The sequence below is a fragment of the Falco biarmicus genome, chromosome 6 (genome assembly GCF_023638135.1).
Source record: "Falco biarmicus isolate bFalBia1 chromosome 6, bFalBia1.pri, whole genome shotgun sequence".
NCBI classification, from domain to species: domain Eukaryota; kingdom Metazoa; phylum Chordata; class Aves; order Falconiformes; family Falconidae; genus Falco; species Falco biarmicus.
The window spans coordinates 10,570,691-10,587,344 of NC_079293.1; the positions used below are offsets into that span (position 1 = coordinate 10,570,691).

At 39.2% G+C, this 16,654-nt stretch overlaps 1 protein-coding gene across 1 annotated transcript; it reads left to right on the plus strand.

Annotated features, from left to right (window-relative positions):
• TMEM30A (transmembrane protein 30A) lies at nt 1-13,403 on the plus strand. Its single transcript, XM_056342980.1, has 7 exons — nt 1-328; nt 5,821-5,937; nt 6,604-6,711; nt 7,783-7,870; nt 8,343-8,486; nt 10,157-10,363; nt 11,300-13,403. The coding sequence occupies exons 1-7, from the start codon at nt 59-61 to the stop codon at nt 11,491-11,493; spliced, it is 1,128 nt and encodes a 375-aa protein (XP_056198955.1). The 5' UTR covers nt 1-58; the 3' UTR covers nt 11,494-13,403.
• The last annotated feature ends 3,251 nt before the right edge of the window (nt 13,404-16,654 follow it).

Genomic DNA, 16,654 nt, shown 5'->3' on the forward strand with positions numbered 1-16,654 from the left:
GGGGGTCGCCGGCGGGGCCGGTGGGGCCGGTGGCAGCGCGCGGCGCCGGGCGGGCGCCATGGCCGTGAACTACAGCGCGAAGGAGGAGGCGGACGGGCACCCCTCGGGCGGCGTCGGCGTGCCGGGCGGCGGGGCGGTGGGCGGCGGCGGCGGGGCCGTGAAGACCCGCAAGCCCGATAACACGGCGTTCAAGCAGCAGCGGCTGCCGGCCTGGCAGCCCATCCTGACGGCGGGCACGGTGCTGCCGGCCTTCTTCATCATCGGCCTCATCTTCATCCCCATCGGCATCGGCATCTTCGTCACCTCCAACAACATCCGCGAGTACGAGGTGCGCGGGGGCCCCCACACACACACAGGCGCCCGCCGGTTCCTCCCGCCGGCGGGGCGGGGGGCAGCGGCGGCCGGTGGGTGCTCGGGAAACCCCGCTCGGGGGCGCCGGGCCCGGCCGGGGGCGGCGGTAGGGGCCGCACACCCGCCGCGGCCTGCGCCGCCTTACGAGACCCGGCGCCGCTCGGCGGGAGGTGGGGTGGGTTACGCGGTGCCGGAGGAGCTGCCGCCTCGCCCTGGCGCTTCCCATCCGGTGTAACGTTGGTGCGTTTCAACCGCCCACCCATGAGTTACGCTGAGTAGACCCTGAGCTTGCAGAGTATCCTCCTCGGAGCTTGTAGGCCTCCTGTCAGCCTTGCCAGCCCCTCCCGAGAGAACTTCCAGGGCAGGGAACGCCAGTATTTGGTTAACGCTGCCCAGTGCAAGTGGTGGTCGCAGTAGCGCAGAAGGTCTGCGCATCGCCCTTGAGATAGCTTGTGGCGGTGGATTGTATTTCTTTAAATGTCCAGAGTAATTGTAGTTTCAGGATGAAAGTCTGCGGTGTATACATTGCTGTAATTCTTACGTGCACTAGTGATTTAACATTTTAAACGCCTTACGGGATACCAGGGTGTCCCGAGTAAACATAGAAACAAGAGATCGAAGAGTATGGCTTTTTCTGAAAATCCTAGCCTTAATTATTTACTTCTTATGGGTAATCACACCACTGCTGTGAAAACTCACAGAACATTAACTGAAAACTAAACTGTATATCACACTTAGGACCACTTGATAACAGAATCACTGTGTTGTAAGGAAACAACCCAAAAAGATTAGGGGCAGCCTCAAAAAGCGTATTGATGGCTATGATCAGTGAGGTAAGACTGATTGTAGGAAAAAACATGTGTAATCATTTGTTGGATTGATGTTTGGAGAATATGAATTTTTGTGGATCAAATAATTCTAGTTATCAGAGTAAGCTGTCACCTGCAGATAAGTCATATTCAAGACAGTGGCTTGGCTAGTGGTAGCAGTGAGGCAATGAAGCCCAGTTAACGAAGGAAATCCTGAGGTAGACAGTGAATGGTATTATATTATCACATTTCTTTTAAAATGCAAACAATGTCGTAATAAATCAAACTTAAGGTTTGCTTTCCTTTTGTGTTAAGTGCTAAAATTCCAGTCAAGGAGAAAAGCAGAAGTGAAAAAAAACAAAGCTGAAGTGTATTTTGCAGTGACCAAATGTGGTATACAGGCATAGTTTTTGAAAAGCTGCTTGTGTTAAGGTTTGAGGGTATGTAGAACATCTGAAAATTGCTTCAGAAAATATTGCCAAGTTGTCATGGGCACGTAGACTTTTAAATTCTTGTGTTGTAGTCATATTTAAGGTAAACACAATTGTGTGTTCAACAGGAAACTCAATGGGGAGAAGTAAAAAAACCGTCCTCGCTAACTCTGATTTTTTGGCAATGGCCATTTCTATAGTAAAGAAATACAAAGTCTTAGATCATAATGATTGTAAGGTAGATATAACTAGATAAATATATTTTTTTTTTCCATTATGACTGGATTTGTGTTGATGTATAGGGACAGGTAATGCATCAGAGTTTCATGAGTCCAAGAATTTGTAAGCGACTTCTTGCTTGTGCCTGTATCGCTACTGTATGCATATACAGAATTTTTAGATACCTTTGTTGCTTAGCAGCTCAGTCATATACTCCTGGTAAGTTCCAGTAGGAGCCAAAAACTAGCTGTTCCCACCTATTGTGCAGTATAGAAGTCCACGGGTGAGCTGGAAGCATGACTGGGGCTCCCCTATACCATCAGATTGCATATAGAAAGCAGTAGTAGCCATTTATGTTTGTAAACCAGTTGACAGGTGCTGGCCTTCCACCAGTTCTAATGTCAAGATTGAAAAGGGTTTCATTTATTTGTTTGTTTTACTGTGTGGGTTCACTCTTGTATCATCCACCTTACGTGAAGCTCTCCCAGATCAGTTCATTAGGCTTTCGTGAGGACAGGAGGGACAGAGTTCTTTGACTTCTGAGGGTATGATCGGACAGTTGGGGTATGCAGGTAAGAATGGGGAAACTTGGGTTGTGTTCTCTGATCCTCATGCATGTTTTGTCAAGTGTTATAATGCAGAAATTCTGCAAGTAAGATTATAATTCTAAAGGTGACAGAGTGGGGTTTTTTTTTGAAAAAAAAAAAAAGGTTTAAATCAAAAAAGGTTTTATAGTTGCAGCCATGAAACAGGTGAAGGGTTTTACAGACCAGCATTTGGGCTCTGAATGCCAGTGAGGGATGCAGTTTAAGACTCTGCTATCACTTACATGCTTAGCTGAAATACGTACCTGCTTAATATGCTGGCTTTTGTTAGTAATTGCCAAATGTTATTCACAAATAGCTGTAAATTTGGCTCCGGGAGACAAGACATCTAAAAGCTAGGTGCAGTGACTAAGCTCTTTTAAAAATGCAATTGGAGGAGGAAGTGGAGGTAGTTATTTACACCTACCTCCTAGTCAATAGCATACTTCTCTGTGTGAATGCATATATATATACAGATGTATATAGCTGCCTGTAAACTTAGTATATTGAAATTGAATGGGATGTATAATTTATGCCCCTGAAGTACGTGTTCATGTACAGTTCAAATCACTGTTCCCTGGAACTGGATATTGCAGCCATTAGTGTGTCTGTGGACTGTGCTGTTGCAGGCACGAGGACTGAGCAGCAAAATGTAGCGATTCCATTGATTTCCTTTATAAGCTCACTTGAATTCAAATGTGGAACATTTCCAACAGCTTTAGTATACTAGAGTTACAGATTTTTTGCATTGTTTTTTCTCTCATATTGTCTTGCTATTTCAAAGGGTATAAGCAGCCATTTATCTTGGGTCTATCATTAAAACAGTTCATTTGGGTGGAAGGTGACTAGCAGCTGTATAAACGCGTCTTTTTGTACTGTTACTAAGGATGAAAGAGTTCTGTATTTCCTGGGGTTTAATTTTTTTTTTTTTTTAAAAAAAGAGTGGATCAGCAGCATTGACGGAGTATATTAATATGTGATAAAAATTCAGGAATATCCAAAATATTAATTGTGTAGAAAAGAGATCTTTGTGCTGTGACTGCTGCTGTGAAATGCATAATGATAGTTAAAAAGCAAGATAAACTTCAAGGCATGACTAGGAATGAAGAACTGGAAGAAAATAATTGCTGTTGCATACATCTTCGGTGTTGTGTGTAGTTCAGCTAGCCCTATTTCAAAAATAATACAAAACTTAATAAAAACTGCAGAGGGGGATAGCAAATAGGACCAGTTACAGGATACTTTTTATACTAGAAGTGGCTGAGCAGAGTAGGATAAATGTGTGACAGCATATGAAGTCTAAAAAATCATAAATGGTTTGGAGAATATGTATGTGCGATAGTAATGTTATTTCTGTACTGCAGACATGTGAATCAGCTGAGAAAGATGTCAACAGCCTGAAAAGCTATTGGTGCTGGGTAATTTGGATATACCCATTGCCCTTGGATCAGGGGTTGTTGGGGAAGGGCTCACTCTGTGGGTTTGTCGTGCTCAGCTGCTGGCTGATCCCTGGGGACAGACCGCTGGGTCAGATGGGTTCCTGCGTTGGACCCCAAAGTCAGTCCTTCAGATATGTCCTTCAGAGATGAAGAGAGATACCTCTATCCCTTTAAGCTTTCTGTTGAATGTAACCTGTAAATGTGGATGCAGAAAAAACTACTTGTGTTGGTGGTTGCTCTACAGGAAAGCTCTTGAATAGTGGTGAAGCTGATAGCAGTGGTCAAAAGCATGATTCTGCTTCAATGTACATCAATTTCATGCTCCACAGAATTTAGTCAATTATATTTTTAAAAGTGAAGTCTTTAACTCTTTTGCAACCTTGGAGTATTTGAGTTCTTGATTGAAAATTTTCCACACTGGAGAACTAGCTCAAGATACAGAGGTTTAAGTTTTTTCTAAAGGAAATGCTTGCTAAAGCTTTCTTTAGCAGGAAAGGCCCCCCCTGCCCCCACCCCCGAGTTACCCTTGAACAAATGAGGTGCATTGTTTGTTGAGAGCAGTGGTGGTCTGTCTGCTGTAGCTAAACAGAGCTGTTCAGGACTGCTGCAGCACTGCTATTTCTAGATCTGCATAAACTCAATATCTTGTTCAGCAAAGGAAGCAAATATGATGTGATTCCCTTTCTCTTTGCCAGCTAATAGCTTCTGAAGCTGACTTGTTTTAGCTAGGCTTGTTAGGGTGTAGGTCTCATCTGTCAGAAAATTGGCAGCAGAGCAGATACTAATAAAAGTGCTGAAGGAAGCGTTGCAGCTTACTCTTAATAGATATCAAAGAAATTACAGGAAGAGAGACCTTGAAGAAGACCCGGAGGAAAACAGGCTTCAGTTGTTCCCTGAACCTTGAAACCGTGTGCTTGTTTTAGCTAACCTCAATACAGGTATTAGGACAGATCATAAATCACTCTAATGCTTGATAATGTGTTTCACTATAAGTGTAAATCGGAGCAAACCATTTGCAGCAGCCTTTCACAAAACTAGGTAGGTGTTGTAGTTTAAATGATACTGCTGTTAAACAGTTGGTTGCTCTAACACGGTATGTATTGCAGCAGTCTGAGTCTAAATTCTCAATAGGAAGTTCATAGTGAGTGTAGAAATACAAGTTTATAGGCAGATGGAAGCTTTCTCCTGCTGCGCTTGGAGCTAGCCTGCTGAGCCCAAGTTAATTATTTCCTGCCATTCACGTGCTAGAGCTCTATACATGAGAGAGCCACTGTGGTCAAGTGAGTTAGTTGGCTTGGGCCATAGGGTGAGCTCATGGCTGCTAAATATTATAAATACTGTCCAGGTAGCCTGTATGTACAGATTTCAAATACGGGCCTTTTTGAGTGGCGTTGTTAAAGACAGATAATATTGTGTAAGCCAGATTAACACTGATCTTTCATGTCCATCTACTGGTATTTTACCATTTCTGGCAAAACAGTATTAGCATCTTCATTTTCCTATTTTAGGACAGCTCTTGGGCATTAAGTGATTTTTTTTTTTTAAGCTTCTGACTAATTAGATAGCTAAAAATGGTCAGCAAAGCAAGTTTTCTAATGCAAACCTTTTTTATTAAATATCTAGACTTTTTGAAAATTTAACCTCCTTGGAAAGTGTGTAAAAGTTCAGATCTGCTTGTCATACAGTATGTGTTTGGAAGTGTCACATTTGTATTATCTGCTGCTTGTGTTTTGGTGGGTGTTTTTTGTTTTGTTTTCCCCTGGCAGTAATGGAAAAATTGAATTTATTTGAGGCTGAAATGGAGCATATACACAGAATTACAAAATCCTTTAGGTTGGAAGGGACCTCTTGAGATCAAGTAGGCCTGAATGGGCTTTTGGTGTTGGAGTGTAATAAGATTGCAAAATAAATGCCATGTCAGCTTTCTGGCTTACCATTTTGCTTTACTCTCCCATTGTAAATTAATGATTTTTTTTTTCTGTTATAGATTGACTATACAGGAACAGAACCTTCTAGTCCCTGCAACAAATGCTTAAATGTGTCCTGGGATAGCACAACACCGTGTACTTGCACCATCAATTTCACACTGGAACATTCATTTGAGGTATGCTACCCTGCACGCAAAGTGAAATTAGAAGAGTTTATATGGTTTATTTTACAATCAATAGGAAAGCTGTATCACTAGGTCTTAATTGTATTTTTCTATTTTAAAGGATTATTTCTGGTTTTCCTATGAACTTGTATCTGATTTTTGTGTGCCTTTTCAGTAGCAGGGATGACATGGTTTTTCATGCCTCTGTTTATCTGGAAATGTACAACATTAAATGGAATGCTTGTGTTTTACACATTTAGATTTACCATATGTATCATAGCTGGCTGGAAGATCAGCTATTCCTACATGATGTCCAAAACCTCAGTTCAACTAAGGTTTTTTTAGTTTTAAAAACTAAGTTTTAAGTATAACAAAACTTAGATATGTGCTTTCTGACAGATTAGAGGCAAATAATGAGGCTTATATGCCTAAGGAACAAGGTAGGTGTGGGGATTAGTGCTGGTAAATTATAATTTTGATACTTCATGGCATGTTTATACTGTTTGACTTCAGGATGCCAGCTTGTGTTAGGATAGTACTCTTACGTACTCAGTGTGAAGAAGGGATTGAGGCTCCTACTTTATGAATGTTGCTGTAAAGTAAACATGGAGTTTAAGAGGTTAAAATTTAAGCTTTGTGTGAATGAAAACCTCTCTTGTCCCATCTTGCTTCTTGTAGAGCAATGTATTCATGTATTACGGACTTTCCAACTTCTATCAAAACCATCGTCGTTATGTGAAATCTCGAGATGACAGCCAACTAAATGGAGATAACAGTTCCCTACTTGTAGGTATTAATGGTTGGATATTAATAAGTAATTAATTTCCGACTATTGCATAAATCACCACATAGCAGAGTATTTAGTTTAATGATAATGAAGTACTAGAGTTTTTGCACAACAGAAGACAACCATAAGGAATTCGTATTTTGTTTATAGAAAATAACTCTAAAATTTCATGTCATTTCATTAAGCAGACAGCAATGCAGTACTTCAATCACTTCTCAAATTTAAATAGTTTTAAACTGTCTTGTTATGTTCAGTCAGTAGTATCTATCTGTATCCGTTCCGTCTGAAGCTTTTGTTTTTAGTATAACATTCGGCTACTTAGCAGTTGGTTTGGATATTGCAGTTCAGTGCATCCCTTTTTGTAGACTCTGGTTCATTATTGAACATCAGCAATATTGGAAAATACCAGTACTGTGTTTTCTGTTCAAGGCACTGTATAATGTTTAGGGCCAGACCTTTCCTTTACCCAGTTTTTATGAGGCACGGAAATACAGTTGGGTGTTCTGTTTCAGCAGGAATGATTTTTCCCTTTTTATCTGTAAACTTTAAAAAAAAAAGGGGAGAGTTTCAGGAGGCTACACCTGATCACTGACACAGGGTTTTGGGGGCCTTTTTCTGCTTGCATTTTTGGCATGCTATTGGGAGTCCTTGCAACCTTTTGCATTTTGTTACGCTTGGTTTCTTACAATCTTATTTTCTGTAACACTGATGCATACTTAAAACCCCCTTTAAGAAAAGAATACTTGGGTACTTCATGCTGGAAAACTGTTTCTATTAAAAGATAGAAGAAAAAAGTTGTAATAGCATCCAAGAAAAACCTTGGTTTTAGTATGAACATGATGGGATTCTGACTTTGTGTTTTATTTAGATTTTATTCCTGTTTGTAAAAGAACAATCAATCATGATAACTAGTATTGAATGCTGAAGTATTTGTAAATAACCTGACTTGTGAAAAGATTACTTTGTGGTACGTATCAAGATCTGCACATTATTGAGGTACTGTAGTAAAAAACAAGTCAGTTAAATCAGCTAGCAGAGACTCATCTGCCTTTTTTCTTTCTAACTATCAGAATCCAAGTAAGGAATGTGAGCCTTACCGCACAAATGAGGACAAACCCATTGCTCCTTGTGGAGCTATAGCCAACAGTATGTTTAATGGTATGGTAACACTTTTACATTATCACTTGGATGTTTATGTGATCTAGTGTATGTTTTGTGTTGTGTTGCAAATTATTCTGAATAAAGACATCATGGGTTTTTTTGTTCTGCTTTAATATTTTCATTGTTCAGAATAAAATAAATGTCTTGTACTGCTGTTGCTTTTTTCAAAATTGTTATGAGAATTAATGTAATCTGATAGAATACAAAGGATGAAAATGCCTGTTTTGAGAAGCTGTTACTGCAATGGAGTAGAAGCACAGGTATCATATATGGATAATATGCTGCTATCTAATAATATTCATTGATTCTTGCAGAACAGCTTGTGATTGTGGCAGGCAGATAATAAATGCCTTGTCCGTTTTTTTGTTGTGTTTCGTTTCATCTGGAAGTAATTATTTCACTGCCTATTGGGATCATCTGTCTAATGAAAGTCTCTTCAGCTGGTTTTCTAATTTGATTTTCTCTTCAGACACATTGGAATTATACCGCATTGAGAATGACACAAGGACTCCTATTACTTTGATTAAAAAAGGCATTGCATGGTGGACAGATAAAAATGTAAAGTTCAGGAATCCTACAGGAGATGGAAATAACTTAACTGCGCTTTTTCAAGGTAAAAAAAAAAAAAAAGGTGAAATTTTAAGAACAACAAAACGCTTCATTCACATTTTGATTCCAGCGAGTTTTACCTGACTACATTTCACTGAACATGCTAATGTAAAATATTGTGGTTCTCTGAAGAAATCCAAGCTACGGACTACTCTGCTGGCTAGAAGGGTCATCTTTAAATAGTGAAAGCCGCAAATTTTATGTGAAAGTGTTGGGGTTTTACCTTTTTACCTTTAATGTAATCTTTTTTTTTTCTTTGCCTTGAATACTAAGAAAAGTGTAATATGTGCACTGCTGTTGTGGCTTAACCCTCGCCGGCAACTAAGCACCACGCAGCTGCTCATGTAACCATGCCCCCACCCAGTGGGACGGAGGGAGAATTGGAAGGGTAAAAGTGAGAAAACTCATAGGTTGATATAAAGACAGCGTAATAATTAAAAAAAAAACAAACCCAAACATTCTACAAAGAAACCCCAAACCACAAAAACAACAAAGAGAGAGGACAACAAACCCCAAGAAAAACAAGCGATGCAAAAGAAAACAATTACTTAACATTGGCCAAGTCCCTGAGCAATGGCAGCTCCCTACCTACCTCTGCGTGCCTAGTTAGTGCTGAACATGATGCCGTATGGTATGGAATAGCCCTTTGGTCAGCTGGGGTCAGCTGTTGTGGCTGCATCACCCCCAGCCTCTTGCGCGCTCCCAGCCTACGTGCTTGCAGGGCAGTCTGAGGAGCTGCTCAGTAATAAATAAAACATAAGTGTGTTATCAACACTGTCCTCATCACGAACCCAAAACACAGCAGGGTACAAGCCACTATGAAGAAATTTAACTCTATCCCAGCCAAAACCAGTACAGCCACTGTAATGCTTGGATTTAACTTGAAAAGAAATCCTGTGGTAGCTTCAACAAACTCTTCATACGGAGTTTTCATTTGAATGTTTCTACTGCTAGATTGTGCAATGTTTTCTAAAACACTGATTCTTTTTTTGTGGTTAAAGTGACTGATGTGTCATTTGTTATGTTAAATGCAGTTGGACAAATCAAAGTTTTCTTTGGCTTCTAATGTCTGAAAATAATCTTCCTCAGGGCTGTAAAGGGTGTGTGTGTTTATGCAAGGTATATAATAATTTCAGGTTTAACCTGATGTGGGTTTCTTGCTTAGTCACAGCCAAATTACATGTTAACAATGTGATGCTACCCTTGGAAAATAAAGATACCTTACCCGAATACAGCACAGAATTGTATTTCAAATAAATTTAGCAAAAGCATTAGTATGGTGTTATCTAAAATATTGTATGTAATTTTATTTGCTTGTGATCTAGGAAGTGGTGGTCAAATGAGTGAGCAGAGGAGCTGTCTCCTAATGGAGAACTATCTAACGAAGTATTGTTTTGACATGAGACTGCATAGCATAGCTATATAAATGTGTTCAAACAAATGGACAGTGCTGTTATATAAATAAATAAAGCTGCTTATTTATATAAATTAAACTACTTAAGCTGCAAAATGAAGAATTCTTAAATAGCCCAGTGTCTTGCAGTAGTAGTGAGCCAGCCTGTCTGTTCATACTTTTTAGAAGCCAGTAATTTTTTTTTGTACTATTAGAATGAATTTTGATGGGCCAGTGTGTTACTTGGCCCTCTATTTGAAATACCGTTTGTTTAATCCTAGGCACAACAAAACCTGTAAACTGGCCCAAGCCGGTGTATATGCTGGACTCGGAGCCTGACAACAATGGCTTTATTAACGAAGACTTCATTGTGTGGATGCGCACTGCTGCTCTGCCAACGTTTCGCAAGCTGTATCGTCTCATTGAAAGGAAGGATAACTTGCAGCCTACCTTACAGGCTGGAAAATATTCTTTGGATATTGCGTACAGTATCCTTTGAAAAACCTTTGGAAGTGGCTAAGAGCTTTAGCTGGCATGGGTATATGTATTTGTGCAAGTTCGAATTGAACTAACCTTTTTTCTTACCATCTCTAAAAAAAGATGGTATTGAGCTGTGGTTGAAAACTGGCAGTGGGAATTGGGTAGAGTATTACCATCTTTTACTTCTGTGCAAGTTTTTATAGAATTAGTAGCTTCATAGTGAGAGGGAAATCAGATTGCTTGAGTGCTGTAAAGGAATTGAGAGAAGCGTAGGAAAAAGGAAAGAACAGAGGTAGTTGGTAGTCTAGAAATTTTAGAACTTTAACTTCAAGGTGCAATGACAATATGTAATCAAGGGCAGACTGACTTTGGAGGTCAGAAAAATGCTAGAGCTGTGGATCAGGTGGAGGACTGTCATTCTGTTACGGACAAATTAAAGACTAGGTAGATGTGTAGGAGACTGGAGGAGGAGGGTTGTCATAGTTACCGAATTCTTAAAATTTGAAAGCACTTAATGATCATTTTTAAATAGCTACTGCGGTATTTTCCTTTGCTGCAAAATGGTGGGGAGTGCGTATAAAACTGAACATAAAGAAAAATGTTGTGCTATAATACAGCCAAGAATTAAAATTTAGACTTTTCTCATTTTATTGAAGCTGCTTTCAACGTGCCCCCCCCCCAAAAAAAAAAACAACAAACCCTTTATTCTTTGCTTAAAAAGAGATTAACATCTCCTAATGTGGCATTTGTCTTGGAGTAGCTAACAGTGCCCAGATTAGTCTTAACCTAAAAGATGAGCTTAATGTTGCATATTTGCACTTCCACTATTCAAAGGCAGCAGTTTATATTTGGAACCTGAGTGTAATGACCCAAAATTTTTATGTGCCTGACTACATAAAGGTAGATTTGGAAATGTGCTTCTTGTTTTCCTAAATATTTTTCAGATTATCCCGTACACAGTTTTGATGGACGGAAAAGAATGATCCTAAGCACCATCTCGTGGATGGGAGGCAAAAATCCCTTTCTGGGAATCGCTTACATCACTGTTGGGTCCATATGCTTCTTCTTAGGAGTTGTATTGCTGATTATCCATCACAAATACGGAAATCGAAACACTAGTGCAGACATTCCCAATTAATCTTGCATTCTGCAAACAAATGTACTGCATGTGCATCAAGGCCAGTCCAGAATGGACCCAGTTTTTGAAAGATAAATCTCTGCTTCTGTCACTGCTGAGACTGGGTACTTTATTTTTATCTAAAGCTCCCCTTTCCCATACTGTGGATTAACTCTTGAAAATGACGGGTATACAATTAGTTGTATTGGTTCTATCTCTTCTGCCTACGCCAGAAACAATTTTTCTGATATTTGCCGCTAACTGGGCAGGCCATATGATGCATATAGCTCCTGTTCCCTTGATGCATCTGCTGCTTGTTCATGTGCTGTGTAATGTTGGTATGATTCAGGACATACAGGTTGCGTGGAGAAAGACTGTTAGAAGATAACTGTAAAATGTTCACTTTCCAGAATTCAGGTATCAGGGCTGTTGAAAGAAAAAGTCAAGTCTTAAATATTTTTTCAATTTACTGTCTTGTGTGCATGGGCTTTTACATTTCCTGCTGAGATTTTAATATATTTATGTAAGTTGTTAAATATTTTTCCTGTGTCCTACACACCTCTGTTTCATTAAATCCCTTAAGCGCTATGTAAATCTCAGCACTCTGGATTCTTCGTGTATTTACAATGTATGCGCCTGGCCAGTAAACTAGCATCCTATGAAGATACCAGAAAACTTACTTGTTGATTATCTGTGTGAGTCTCTTTTAAAGATTTTTCTAATTTGGGAAATGTTTGTTGCAGGTAGAATTTGCTTTTTTCTAATTTTCTTTGCTTTAAGTCATATCCAATACTAGTTTACCTATTGTGCTTGCTGATTTTGCTTTTTCTGAGCAGCTCCAAGCATTAATCAAGAAGAACCTACAATATTTTTTCTGTTCACAAATTTGGGTGAATTCCTTTTACTGGAGGAGCTTCCTAATTTTCTTGAGGCGTATATATTCTGAGCAGGTTTTGTTATAAGGAATTGTCATACACTTTTTCCTTATTTGGAGTGAAAACAACGTTAATTTTTTGCAGTGTTAAGATAGTAAACTAGAAATTCAGAAGTTGAGATGGCAGTAACCTCTTTTCACTGAAACGCAGGTTGAGCTTGCTGTGAAACCTACTTTCAATATTGCAGTTAGAAGCAGTATGTGGGTTAGTGTCTTAAATTACAGATGGATCCACTTTTAGGTTAATTAAAAGTTAACTGTAACCTGTAAAATACTACATTTTGGTGACTTCTTTTTTTAGATGATGCACAGAAACTGTAATGTATATGGCGGAGATCACTTTATATGCAACTAGCTTGATAAAGCATTGAGTATATTAAAAAAGACCTAATAAATTCTGCAAACCGTTTAATAAGAGATTCTATTTTGTGCTTGAACATACATTTATTTTAATTTGGATGAAAAGATACATTCTCATTAAGTCTGAATGCAGTTTAAGTGAGTTGTATTTCTGGGATTGCGTTATTTGTTAAAAAAAGTTGTTTATTCATGGTCCAGTAGCTTAATCTATACCAGTTTTAAACAACACCATTTATTTATCACATGAACACATGACTGTTCTTACTGAATTACTTGTGGAATCTTTTTCAGTTAGCAGTTGAAGTGTGTGGGTCTGTATAAGCTATGGAATGAGGCAACATTTCCAATGTGCTAGCTTTCTGTAACTCCGTAGAATAATTTGTTTGCACAGTAGAGTGTGGCAACACGGGGTGTTTTAAGTAGTCAAAAGACTTTTAAGATTTTATTTACAGTGCTGTATCTAATGTTCCTGGAATTGTAGAATAAAGGTATGTACCTTTGTATGTTGCAAGGCAGAAAACTCACATAAAATGTTAAACTGGCTTTCATCTGTAGAGTAGCTGCTAGTCTACGATATAGTAAATGACTAAAAGGATGTCTTCCAATTACTGGTCATTAAAATATTTTGATTTTTAAACTTTGTGCTTGTCACTTGAAATACAAATATATTCTGATTTGTTCAGAATCCCTGTCTTTTTCCAAGTAGGAAATGCTGCTTTTTGGCCTGTGTTCAAAATTAAAACCAAAGTATTTCTGTATCTTTACCTTAAAATACTTTTCGATGCCTTACTGTTTTTTTTTTTTTTTTTCTACTGACTATACCTGTTAGTGCTTCTTTGAAGTTCTTAATGAAGTGCACTGGGAGAGTTGCTGTCTGATTTTTGTTACAATTAAGCTTTTTTTCTGAGAGCCTGTAGCAGTAAATACTGGTCAGGCAGTATGCCTGATGAACAGCATGCCTGAGGGAGTTTAAAATGCTTGTAAGAGCCTAAAATATTACGCGAGATTTGTAAACTCTTCCTTCACTCATGTTCATTTGTTGTGATGTCAAGTTGATAACTATGGAGATCTTGAATTTTCTGTTTCTTACAAGTTGCCCTTATGTCACGTGTTCAAAGATGAAACCGCGGCATCCCTGTCTGACGCTTCAGGCAGTGTCACTGTCCCCGTGTTCAGTGTCGTGTTGAATTTGGATTTGACCACCTGTGACCAGGTTCTTCAGTGGCATCCTTCACAGGTATTCACTACCAGGGTTCAGGAGTACAAAGAGCCATGCCTCTGCTTTCTGAGTGCCCGTCAGGCACTTTCCAAGTCTTCCCCAAAGGAAGCAGTGCCCAAAATGTGAGCGATTATAAGTTTTTTGGAGGCTGCTGCTGTATGAGGGTCTGCTTGTAAGAGGGAAACGACTCTTTCCTGGAGACAGTAATTTGGGAAACTAGGACATGTCCCTCTCTTAGGCAAGAGGTCTCTAAGAAAATTCTCTTGTGTGAGATCAAGTTCCTTCGGGTTTCTTGTAAAAATCTACATCCCTGTAACAAAGCAGGTTGTCACGTCGGGTGTATTTTTCTACCTGCACCAGGGTATTTAGGAGCTGTTGATTGTGCTTGGCTGAGTCAGAGGGAAGTTACCAGCTTGTAACTGGCGCGTGAAGGATCCTTCACAGCCTTTGCCTCCCAAGGTCACACTGGTACTGAAACTAGGTTCTCGGCAGCATGGTTTTGCTTTTAATTATGGATGTTAAACCTTGGAAGAATGCAAGCCTTGTCTTTTTTTACAGAAATCTCCATGGGAGAAAAGGCCGTAACAGTCTAGGGTCAAGTAACATCTGCAAGCATGTGTACCTGCTTGAATCCATCAGGGTAACGAACATGGCTGGCATTGGATTGGATTCACAGGAGGCATTACTGACTGCACTTGCTCTCAGATGCCTTACTTGCAGTGGGAAAATTTAAAAGAGTTTCAGTGTCTATAGATTGATAGATGTCCAAGACTGAGTTGAAGTCAGTGTCTGGTGGAAAAAGGTAACTGTCTAAAGTAGAATGTACCTACACTTACTTTAAAAAAAAAAGAAAAAGTTACTGGTTGGAATGCAACCACTGAAGACAAAGGGCAAGGCATAACCACAGAGTAATCTGGAAGCACTGCAAATGATTCTGATCTTCAAAGTTCCCGTGACAAAAATATGTTTCTGGTCTTGCCTGAAAATTTGTGAATCTACCCTTGGTACTACGTAAGTTGGGTTTTTTTTTTAATAAAAGTTCAATATTTTTATTACCTGGGGGTGTTCCCTGTAACTGAACTAATTAGCTATGATGAGTTAGAAATGAAGAGGGCAACAACACAAAGGTCTTCAGGAAGGTCTGCAATATCAATCTTAAAATCAAGCCCAGTCCCATGAAGGCTTTGTATTGACCTAGTCAGTAAGTTTAAAACAAACAAACAAACCCAAACACAAAAAAACCAAACAGCCCAAAATGTTCCACATATCAGTACTTGCCTGTATTGAACAGCCTGCCAAAACTTCACTTCTGAAGTAGGAGAAAAAATGTGAAAATCTAAGCCAGTTTTATTCCTGCTCTTTCTTAGCAACGTGGCCTGTTCGTGGAAGAGGCTGCTTCTAACTGTGAAAAAGAGGTCTGAGGTAGAAAGCCCAGTTGCAAAATGCTTTTTTTGTAGTGGTGGTAGTATTAAATTTTCCTCAGATCAGCAGAAGTACTTTCGTATAAAAATACCCTATGTTCTAGCTCATGGATTCTGTTCTGACCACACTGCCTTCTGTGCCTAAATGTGGTCTAATCTTACCTGACAGTTTCAATTAAGACTAAAGTCCATTATGAAATGGCCCGATAAGAATTAGCAGATCCTTATATGACCTGAGTCTCAAATAAGAAACTATCTTCCTGTAAGCCTCCCATTCCAAATACGCTCAAAGCGTGTTTGAAAATAAAAGCAATACTGTTGGTTATTTGAGTTACACCAACTGCTGCTATGAAGTCTGAATTGGAAAATTATTTTTCTCATTTCCTGTTGGGAATGAAATAAGAGAAATAAAAGCATAGGTCAATAATTCATGAAGCTCAAGAAGTTTAAAAAGTAATTGACAAAGCAGGTAGGAGTTCTTTCTCACTGAACCCTGATTTCAGATAAAGACATAAAGGAAGCAGTTCAAGCAAACTGCACAGCAGAGTTATGTACAAGTGCAATTGAATTGGCACCTGAGGATTGTGCCCAAATTTTGCTAAATAAAATGGCAAGATGTTTTAAGTAGTGTTAGAGGGCCAGGGATTTAATTAATGACCTCATTAATTCGGTTATGAAAATGAAAGATTGGATTGTGATATTCTTGGAAGAAATGAAAATATGATTGTCTTCAGGCTCGCCTACTGAAGTCTGGAGTTACATGGTTGAAGTTAGTGTGTGCTTCACAATGGATGCTTGTAAGCTTCAGAACAAATTGTTCTTTATGTCAGCAAGTTCTTTTAATGCAATTTTAGTGTATTCTACAACTCAAAAGTAACTTGGAAAGTGGTTACACTACCAGTACAGCATGTTGTCTCTCTTCATACACAATTTAACTGGGTTAGTCAAGTATTTTGTTTGCAAGAAAAAAACAACCTGTGGGCAGGTGAGGCTGAGGAGACTTAAAAAATTGTCATTTTCAGCTGTCATGCTGCACCAGATGTTTCCACTTCCACACCTGGATTGAGTGTTAACTCAGTTGTTTCTGTGATCTCTTCAGCAGGGTTCGCATACCCTTCTATTACTGGTTTAAGATGTAAAACATCTTTTTGTGATGAATACTTTTTAAGATGCAGATTAACAGACCTGGTTTTATTCTGGCTTTAAACAGACCTGTGTAACAGTAAGTAAGTTTTGATTAACAATTTT